Source organism: Grammomys surdaster, unplaced genomic scaffold, assembly GCF_004785775.1.
Source record: "Grammomys surdaster isolate TR1022 unplaced genomic scaffold, NIH_TR_1.0 193, whole genome shotgun sequence".
Taxonomy (NCBI): domain Eukaryota; kingdom Metazoa; phylum Chordata; class Mammalia; order Rodentia; family Muridae; genus Grammomys; species Grammomys surdaster.
Window position 1 is genome coordinate 7834608 of NW_021604638.1, and position 10395 is coordinate 7845002.

General features: G+C 49.9%; 2 protein-coding genes across 4 annotated transcripts in view; one reads left to right on the top strand and one right to left on the bottom strand.

The window, feature by feature from the left end:
• The window catches only part of Znfx1 (zinc finger NFX1-type containing 1), a 28457-nt gene extending 24061 nt beyond the window's left edge, over positions 1–4396 (top strand). For all 3 annotated transcript variants that reach the window (XM_028769520.1, XM_028769519.1, XM_028769521.1), the window contains exon 14: positions 1057–4396. In XM_028769520.1, the coding sequence (XP_028625353.1) occupies positions 1057–3492 (2436 nt within the window). In that variant the 3' untranslated portion in view covers positions 3493–4396. The remainder of the gene's footprint in view (positions 1–1056) is intronic.
• Positions 4397–5179: 783 nt separating this feature from the next.
• The window catches only part of Ddx27 (DEAD-box helicase 27), a 19476-nt gene continuing 14260 nt past the window's right edge, over positions 5180–10395 (bottom strand). Inside the window, exons 15-21 of the mRNA XM_028769570.1 lie at positions 9001–9107; positions 8814–8916; positions 6658–6752; positions 6458–6581; positions 6189–6276; positions 5579–5650; positions 5180–5474 (exon numbers count right to left, since the gene is read on the bottom strand). Coding sequence (XP_028625403.1) covers positions 5456–5474; positions 5579–5650; positions 6189–6276; positions 6458–6581; positions 6658–6752; positions 8814–8916; positions 9001–9107 — 608 coding nt within the window. The 3' untranslated portion in view covers positions 5180–5455. The remainder of the gene's footprint in view (positions 5475–5578; positions 5651–6188; positions 6277–6457; positions 6582–6657; positions 6753–8813; positions 8917–9000; positions 9108–10395) is intronic.

Here is a 10395-nt window from a genome sequence, read left to right on the forward strand (position 1 = left end):
CTCAGAAACAGTATTGCTCTCGCAGAGGACCCGAGTTGGCTTTCCAGTTCCTGCACTGGGGACCTGAGCTGCCACTACTCCAGTTGCATGCCCAGCACCGGTTATCTCCTGGTCTCTCTGCCTCTTCTGGTCTTCATGGGCATCCACATTCAGATGTACACAACCACATATGGACACACACGTGTACAAATAATAGTTAAAAAATAAAATAGAGGGGGCTGGAGAGATGGCTCAGTGGTTAAGGGCACTGGCTGCTCTTCCAGAGGTCTTGAGTTCAATTCCCAGCAGCCACATGGCGGCTTACAACCATCTGTAATGGGATCTGATGCCCTCTTCTGGCATGCAGGCTCTGTATGCAGATGGAGACTTGTGTTTGGGTGTGTATGATGTGTGTGTGTGTGTGTGTGTGTGTGTGTGTGTGTGTGTGTGTGTGCGCCCGCGCGTATTTTAATAAAACAAAAATAGAATCTATAAAAAGAAAAAAAGGGAATAGAGCCAGGTCAGGACCGCTAAGCCTTAGGGGGAATGGGACAGAAACAGTGGCTCTTGACCTGGCGTGAATCTCAGTCTTGCCACTTGGCAGCTGTGTGACCCTGAATAAGTAAGTCCCCAAGAGATGCAGGCACTGTTGTCTGAGTGGAGTGAGACTGTCGGCCCCTGCCCTGTCCCTGAGCTATGCACTGTGTTCAGCAGTCAGACCGTGCAGTGCTGCAGACATCAGCTGCCTCCTCGTCACCAACTACTGCTGTCCCCTTGGCCGTGACAGGTGATTTAATACGTGGACAAGGAAAATAGGCTTAATTATTTTACAGCTCAGTGCTGTGGCCTGAGAGAAAAGCACACGACTTACTTCAGAGGTAAAGATCAGATGGAAGGCACAAAGGTTCTTCCTGTGGGTCAGTAGTCAGTGTCCAGGAGATGAAGTGCCAGAGCTGGGTGGAGCTCAGAGGTCCAGCAGATGTGCAGCATGTATGAGGCTCTGGGCTCCGTCCCCAGTGCTGAGGGAAGAGGGAAACACCATGAGGGAGTCTGATATGCTGCCGCCTTATTTTTCAGGGTGTCTCCTCCAACCTTTTCTTTGTGGAGCACAACTTTCCTGAGCAGGAGATCCAAGAAGGCAAAAGTCATCAGAACCAGCATGAGGCACACTTTGTGGTGGAGCTGTGCCAGTACTTCTTGTGCCAGGAGTACCGTCCATCCCAGATCACCATCCTCACCACCTACACTGGTCAGCTCTTCTGTTTGCGCAAACTCATGCCTGTTAAGACGTTTGCTGGCATCAAGGTCCATGTGGTGGACAAGTACCAAGGGGAAGAGAATGACATCATTCTACTCTCGCTAGTGCGGAGCAACCAAGAGGGCAAGGCAGGCTTCCTCCAGATCCCCAACCGCATCTGTGTAGCCTTGTCCCGGGCCAAGAAGGGGATGTACTGCATTGGAAACATGCAGATGCTTGCCAAGGTACCCTTGTGGAGCAGGATCATCCACACGCTCCGAGAGAACAATCAGATAGGCCCATCCCTCCGCCTCTGTTGCCAGAACCACCCCGAGACCCACACCCTTGTATCCAAAGCTTCTGACTTCCAGAAAGTACCAGAAGGAGGCTGCAGCCTGCCCTGTGAGTTCCGGTTGGCCTGTGGGCATGTGTGCACACGTGCCTGCCACCCATATGACTCTTCCCACAAGGAGTTCCAGTGCATGAAGCCATGCCAGAAAGTCCTCTGCCAGGATGGGCACCGGTGCCCAAATGTTTGCTTCCAAGAGTGTCAGCCTTGTCAGGTGAAAGTGCCCAAAGTCATTCTTAAGTGTGGTCACACACAGATGGTCCCTTGTTCAATGTCAGAGTCAGATTTCTGTTGCCAGGAGCCTTGTTCCAAGGTACTAAGATGTGGCCACAGATGCAGCCACCTCTGTGGTGAGGACTGTGTGCAGCTGTGTTCAGAAAAGGTCTCCGTGAAACTTAAGTGCGGGCACAGTCAACTGGTGAAGTGTGGCAATGTGGAAAATCTAAAATACGGCCTGCCAGTCAAGTGCACCACCAAGTGTGACACTGCCCTAGACTGTGGCCACCCTTGCCCCGGCTCCTGCCACAGCTGCTTTGAAGGGCGCTTTCATGAGCGCTGCCAACAGCCATGTAAGCGCTTGCTCGTCTGCTCACACAGGTGCCAGGAGCCCTGCATCGGTGAGTGCCCACCCTGCCAGCGAACATGTCAGAACCGCTGTGTCCACAGCCAGTGCAAGAAGAAGTGTGGGGAGCTGTGCAGCCCCTGCGTGGAGCCCTGTGTCTGGCGCTGCCAGCACTACCAGTGCACCAAACTCTGCTCAGAGCCCTGCAACCGACCCCCATGCTACGTGCCTTGTACCAAGCTACTGGCTTGCGGCCACCCTTGCATTGGTCTGTGTGGGGAGCCATGTCCCAAAAAGTGCCGTGTCTGCCACCTGGAAGAGGTAACCCAAATCTTTTTTGGCTTTGAGGATGAGCCTGACGCCCGCTTTGTGCAGCTGGAAGACTGCAGCCACGTCTTTGAGGTACAAGCCTTGGACCGCTACATGAATGAGCAGAAGGATGATGAAGTTGCCATCAAATTGAAAGTCTGCCCCATCTGTCAGGTACCCATCCGCAAAAACCTGAGGTACGGAACTAGCATCAAACAGCGGCTGGAAGAGATAGAAATTGTCAAGGAAAAGATCCAGGGCTCTGCAGGGGAGATTGCAGCTAGCCAGGAACGACTTAAGGCCCTGCTGAAGAGCAAGACCCTCTTCTACCAGCTGCGTCCTGAAGAATTCCTATTACTTCAAGAGAAGCTGGCCCAGAAAAACCTGTCAGTGAAGGACCTGGGCCTTGTGGAGAATTCCATCAGCTTCTATGACCACCTGGCCAACCTGGAGGGGTCCCTGGAAAAGGTGCATCACGAAGAACAGCAGAAAGTGAGGTCTCGACTTGAACAGGTCCACGAGTGGCTGGCCAAGAAGCGCCTGAGCTTCAGCAGTCAGGAGCTGAGTGACCTCCAGAGTGAAATCCAGAGGCTCACCTACTTGGTGAACCTCCTGATGCGCTGCAAGATGGCAGAGAAGGTGAAGGGCGGCATAGCAGACAAGGTCTCCAGCATCCGGGATGTTCTTGAAAAAACAAGTAAGTTCACCCAGGAAGATGAACAGCTTGTGCAGAAAAAGATGGATGCTCTGAAAACTGCCCTTCCCTGCTCTAGCCTGGGCATCTCCGAGGAGGAGCGAGTGCAGATTGTCACTGCCTTGGGTGTTCCTCGTGGCCATTGGTTCAAGTGCCCCAATGGCCACATCTATGTAATTACTGAGTGTGGGGGAGCCATGCAGCGGGGCACCTGTCCTGAGTGCCAGGAGGTGATTGGTGGTGAAAACCATACTCTGGAGAGGAGCAACCACCTTGCCCCTGAGATGGATGGAGCCCAGCACCCTGCCTGGTCAGACACAGCCAACTTGATGAACTTTGAGGAGATCCGCAGGATGATGTAGAAGATGGCACCCAAGGCCTTTTGCCCTGCCACCTCAGAGTCAGGGTTAGCTCCTCTGTGGAGGAACCAGTTTATTAGTGTCCTTTAGTCTTCGCACTTGTTTAAGGATCCACTTTTCGGGCTTGCCCACGATTCTAGACATACCCTGCGCTAGAGTAAGCACTTTACCCCCAGCACCGAGCAGAGCCCACAGTTCTCAGCTCCTCTACTGTAGCAAGTAGGACTCCTGGGAACATCCAGACTCCACCCAGGGATATTAGGGTAATTGGGTCCTGGCATGGTCAGCACTGCGTGTGCCCAGGGTGCGCTGCCTCTCATGTCCAGACCCTAACTTGCATACTGACTCCCATTATAATAACAGCAGCCCAGAGAGAACTCTAGGAACCCCTTTACTTTCAAGGAGCACAAGAGCCCAGGCCCCTACTCCTTGGGCTCCTGCCCTCCTGGAGATGAGGCCTGTGACAGACACTTCAACTCTCCTTGACTCAGTTATATAGTCACTGTCCCCAGTGGGGTGGGGCTCTCACAGCAGACACAAGCTGAGTGACCCCTGCACCCTCCTGAAACTTGCACTCAGACAGCAGGGGTGGGTTTGTGTCTGTAGGAGAGGGTCTGCAGGTTCAGTGTCTGCAGCACCTCCTGTGAGTCTTTATCTAGGCACCCTCCCTCGAAGCCTCTGCCTGGGCAGGGTGAGCATGCCAGCAGCTTCTGCGGGCACCGGCTCCAGGCCCACTGCCTGCATCTGCATCTCTTTCCATGTTCCTTAGAACAGACTTAGACATCTCAGGTCCTTTCTAATGTTGTCTAGGAAAGCCCCTTTCTTATGTATGCATTTCCTTTTTTTGTCTTTACTATGCACTTTAACCTATTAAGCCAATTAATAAAAACAATGATTGAAAAAAGCCTATGGTCTCTGTCTGTGCTTGCCTTTTTACTATGTTCAACAACTGTCACCGTCCTCGCCCATGATTTGTCTCTCTTCCTAACCGTCAGTAGCAGTTGTGGGTGGAGTACTCCCTGTGCTAAGGCCTATCATTTACTGGACGTCATTTAGCTGATGAGCCCAATTCTACCCACAGTTAACATTCTTCAACCTATTAGCAAATGCCTCATGAGTCCCCGAGACTCTATACCCTGTGCACATTCGTAATCGAGCTCTGCACGCCGCGTAGAATGCAGACTTACTGTGGTTAAGTGGTGTGTGCATCTGGGTTAGGGACAGCGGGAAGGTGTTGACTAAGACTTCTCACTGGCCCCTTGCCTTTTAACATGGAGATCTTCCACCAAAGGCAGAGCCTGGTCTGACCCATACCCCAGCACCAGTGAGCCTTGACTTACTAAACAGAGCCCCGAGTTGGCGAGTGTGAGCAGCATATATACAGCTGGAGAACTGGCCGTTTCCAAACTGACGTGAGGCAGTCTGAGCTCACAAAACAGACTTCCTACATTTGAAACGTGGGGAAGCTAGTCAGGGAGGAAACCCTGGCACAGCAGTACATACTGTAACCCCAGCAATCTATAGAGTCTCACAAATTAGAGGCCTAAATAGGTTCCAAGCTAGCCTGTGCTACACAGCGAGACAAGATTTAAAAAAGGAGGCATGAATGAATAACACTAAAAACAGCTCCTAGATACTAACAGAAACAACAGATCCACAATCAGGCTTGTTCAAGAGGGTTTGTTGTTGGTTTTAAAGATTTTATTTTATGTGAGTATACTGTAGCTATCTTCAGACACACAGAAGAGGGCATCAGATCCCATTACAGATGGTTGTGAGCCACCATGTGGTTGCTGGGAATTGAACTCAGGTCCTCTGAAAGAGCAGTCAGTGCTCTTAATCACTGAGCCACCTCTGCAGCCCCAGGTTTGGGGTTTTATAAATGGAAAAATCAGACCAAGACAAGATGACTTCCCACAGGGAAGGGATATAAAACTGTCCCACCAACTTCTTCACACCTCTGGGACTACTTCTTTCTCTTGTACCTGTTAAGGAAATCAACAAAAGTAAAAGCGGAAGGGAGGAGCAGTACCGCCTCCCACACAGCTTGCCTCTCCAGCCCCATGGGCCCACCACAGTGCAGCATTACCTGGACTTAGATTTGAAGTTCCCTCTCCTCTGGCGGGGCAGACCTGACTGTTTCCTCTCTTCAAAGGAAGGACTGTAAGAGAGATGAAGTATGAGATAGGTAGGCTGTGGAACATGTGAGTGACATCACCCCATCTCAGCTTCACAGGCCAGCAAGGGGGATTCAGTCTCCTGTGGGCTTGTACAGAACAATATGCATTTCTGGAAGCCAGCCACCAACTTAAAATCAGTAGGTAGAGGCCCTTCCCAAGCCGGGCGGTGGTGGCGCACACCTTTAATCCCAGCACTTGGGAGGCAGAGGCAGGTGGATTTCTGAGTTCGAGGCTAGCCTAGTCTACAGAGTGAGTTCCAGGACAGCCAGGGCTACACAGAGAAACCCTGTCTCGAAAAACAAAAACAAACAACAAAACTAAACAAAGAGGCCTTTCCCAACCAGACGGGTTAAGATGTCTAGATCTGGAGAGCTTATGTAAAGAACACACTCTCCTGTTTATGCTCATCAGGACCTGAGTCACAGCGTTATGAAGCTCTAGGGAAGAGTTGGGAGTGAGCATAGACACAGATGCTTCAGTTTGTAGCACACTGAGGGCTGAGCAGCACTTAAAACCTACCCAGCCCGATACTGTTTCAGGGCCTTCTTGCTTGTGTTGGTGAGTTCTTCATCAAACACAGACTTCTGCTGCCGCTTCTGCTTCTTGGCTGCACACAGAGAAAAATGGGTCAGAGGCTACTGAGTCCCCTGACACTGAGGGAGAGAATTCCAGAATCAGTGGAGGGCCAAGTACACTGATACATCCCAGTTTCTCCAAAGCTTGGTCACTGCCATCCCTGCCAACTCTTGCCATGGTGTGGGCCTCAGAACGGACACCCCATCGCGTACCAGGGCCTGCTGCAGGCTCTTCCTCAGGCATTGCCCGGGCTCGCTTGGTTCTGCGGTTCCTCTTGGCCAGCCTCTCTGCAAACATCTGTGCCTTGAGGATTTCAAACTGGGACCTCTCCTCTGCCTAGGGGCAGAGTGAGGGGTGAGCACAGAGCAGACCGGTGCTCCACGGGGCCCTGCTCCACGGGGAGGCCACTCACCGTCATCTCCCCCTTTTTCTTAGCATCTTTCATAAACTTCTTCCTTTTCTTCTTTCCTCTTAAGGCCAAGTCAAACTCCTGCAGAGCCTTGGCAACTGTTGTGAGAACAGAGTGGATTTTAGGGGCTGTGTGATTACGTCACTAAAGCTTAAACTGAGAAGAAACTAGGTGACAGCTCACTGAGTGAAGTGCCCTTCAGGGAAGAACGCTAGCCTGGGGAGAGCTCCCCAGTTAATGACTGCCCAGAGAAGGGAGTCACATTTCTCAGTGGGGCAGCCAGTGGAAGGTGGCCCCGTGCAAGAGAATAACCCCCACCCATACTCATGTCAGCAACTTAAAAATGCAGCAGCCTTGAAAGACAGACTTCAAGTCAGGAAGGAACTTGCTGGAAAGAGGCTCAGCACCAAGGGGGAGGGAGAAGGGACAGCAGGTATGGGGGGGGGGGGGTGAGGGAGAGAGAGAGATCAATCCAAGTATACTAACACACAATGAAACTATGACAAAATAAATATACAAATTTTTAAAAAGAACTGAGGACTTGAATTGGATACCTAGAACCAACCTTTTTTTTTTTTTTTTAAAGATTTATTAATTTATTTTATGTGTATGAATACATAGTAGCTGTCTTCAAACATACCAGAAGAGGGCATCAGATCCCATTACAGATCTGTAATGTGAGCCATCATGTGATTGCTGGGAATTGAACTCAGGACCTCTGGAAGAGCAACCAGTGCTCTTAACCACTGAGCCATCTTTCCAGCCCACCAACTTTTTTTAAAAAAACTGGCTTCTTGACAGAGGGTCTATGTACCCTTGGCTTACCTGCAACTCACAGAGATTCACCCACCTCTGCCACCAGAGTACGGAGATTAAAGGTGAACCCAGGGATTTAGAACCCATGGGGGGGGGGGTAGAAGAAGAAGAAGAGGAAGAGAGAGAAAGAGAAAGAGAGGAAGGAAGGAAGGAAGGAAGGAAGGAAGGAAGGAAGGAAGGAAGGAAAGAAGTGGGTGTGGTGGTAATCTGTTTATAACCCCAATACTCAGGTGGCAGAGACAGGTTGATCCCTAGGGCTCACTGGCCAGCCAGACTAGACCATTGGCTGAGTTCTAGACCAATGAGAGACCCTGTCTTAGAAAATAAAACAAGGGCTGGAGAGATGGCTTAGCAGTTAAGAGCACTGACTGCTCTTCCAGAGGTCCTGAGTTCAACTCCCAGCAACCACATGGTGGCTCACAACCATCTGTAATGCGATCCGATGCCTTCTTCTGGTGTACATGAAGAGAATTACAGTGTACCCACATACATAAAATAAATAAATCTTAAAATAAAATAAAACAAGTGGGGGGTGGAGAGATGGCTCAGCGGTTAAGAGCACTGGCTGTTCTTCCAGAGGTCCTGAGTTCAATTCCCAGCAACCACATGGTGGCTCACAACCATCTGTAATGCAAACTGATGCCCTCTTCTGGTGTGTCTGAAGACAGCTACAGTGTTCATATAAATCAATAAAAACATTTAAAAAAAATAAAAAAATAAAAATAAATAAATAAAACAAGTGGATAATAGAAGAGCCCTGAATAAAGACAGCTGAGGTTGTCCGTTCCCTCTAGCTCACCGAGCCCCAGTTGCTCAGAACACTAAAGGTTCTCACTGTCTCAATTCCCAGCACAAAGGACAAAGACAGGTTTTACCTAGTACTCAACAGCTTTGACCACCAGTCACAGCCCCTTCTACCATGGAAGTTTAGCACACTCATCTCCTGCCTAGCCACCAAAGAGAGGCAGGATTTCTGACACCGCTGCCACAGCTTACAAGGGAGATAATTTTGAAACTACCACTTGAGTCAGAAATCTGCATCTCTCTTCACCTTCAGAATACTCTAGAAAGCACACTTATGTAACTAAGGGGCACATGCTCAAAGAGTCTCAGGACATCTCCATTCCATCTGACTAATGGCAAAAATTGGGTAAACTTTCAATATCCCTCAACATAGAAAAGTTATGTTACAATCTACTCATATGATAAAGAAGCATGCTGCCATCTTAATTTTTTAAAGCTGGGAGGTAGGTTCTGGAAATTCAAAGTCAGTCCCTTAGGTTTGCTTGGCAAGCAGCTCCCCGACAATGCTCTGCCAGTGAGGAGCCGCCTTCAGGACTTACTCTTCTCTTTCTTCCTCTCTTCTTTGGTCTGGAACCAGCTCCTCTCAGGTGCCTTATCTGCAGTCTCTTTCCCTTTGGATAAGAGTCGCTCTGCTGTGTTGATCTGTGGGGATGGTACAAGGGCAACCGTGGTCACACTGCAGCTGTCACTGAGCAGCTGAGAGGGGAGCTGGCCACACAGCCTCACCTGGGCTTCCGACTGCTGCATCTCTTTTTCCTCAGCCTCCAGCTGCAGCACCGCATACACATCTTTCTCCAATTTCTCAATCTTGTCCCGGAACTTGAGGATAACATCTTATAGGAAAGGAATAAAGAATAAAACTGAGGGTGACTACTAGGCAGTTAGTGAAAATAACGCAGATGCCTACTTGCTAACACAGAACAGCATGCTCCTTGCTGAATACCTCCCACTAAGAATGAGTCCACGTGATGTTAGCCTACAATCCTGGTAAGGTCTGGCCTGAGCACAAGAGAGCCAGAAAAGTGAACACACAGGAGCCATGGAGATGCCACACAGAATGAAGATCACTCAGATCTCCAGAACCCTCACAAAGCTGGCACAACAGCTGCTCCTACAGCTAGGCAGGGGCACAAACAGAATCGCCAGCCCTTCTAGCAGGCCCCTCTCCTCCTGTCACTGACGCACAGCAGAAATACCAGCTCTTCTGTTTCTGTTCAATTCCTGACTACTGGGACAGCAGCACTGAGACTGGGCACACAGAAGGACAGAAGTACCTACTTCCTGAATGACAGCCAGAAATAATTGATAATGGGGAAAACACCTGTTGGAAGAACACTGGCTGTTCTTCCAGGACCTGGGTTGTCCCAGCACCTACACGCAGCTGGCTCTCACTTGGAACCCCAGTTCTAGAAGACCTGATGCCCTCTTCTGGCCTCGAAGAGCATCACACACAGATACTACATGGACATTCATGCAGGCAGAACATCCACATACACAAAATAAAACTAGACTCTCAAAACAAAAAGAAACTACAAACATCTACACACAGAAGAGACACTGAAGGATGAGCTATTTGATTACAGAATTCATTTTTATTATCACTAATTCCCACAAGTCAATTCAACTCAGCAGTATTAAAACATGAAAGCCAAAGCCAGGCATGGTGGACACACCCTTTAATCCCAGCACCAAGAGGCAGGGGACGGTGAACCGATGAGTTTGAGGCTAGTCTGCTTTACATAGCATAACAAGACCCTGACTCAGAAAACAAGAAAAAAGAAAGAAATGGGTAACTAGCAAATAAATGAGTCGTCCTTGAGCCACAGGACCAGTTCAAGGCTACCCTGGACAACTGAGACCACATCTAAAAATGAAACAAGGTCTGGGAATACAGCTCAGCTGCAGACGCCGCCAGCGTGTACTGGATCAAGGGAAAAAGGAAGAAAGGGCAGGCACCCACAGTAACAGACAAAAGGGATGAAAAAGCCAAGAATAAGTGCCCGCCTCGCCTCCTTGCCCACCAACAGGCAGGGGGCGCTGATGAGAATGGAGACTAAGGAGCCCACCAACAGGAAGGGGGCGCTGATGAGAATGGAGACTAAGGAGCCCACCAACAGGCAG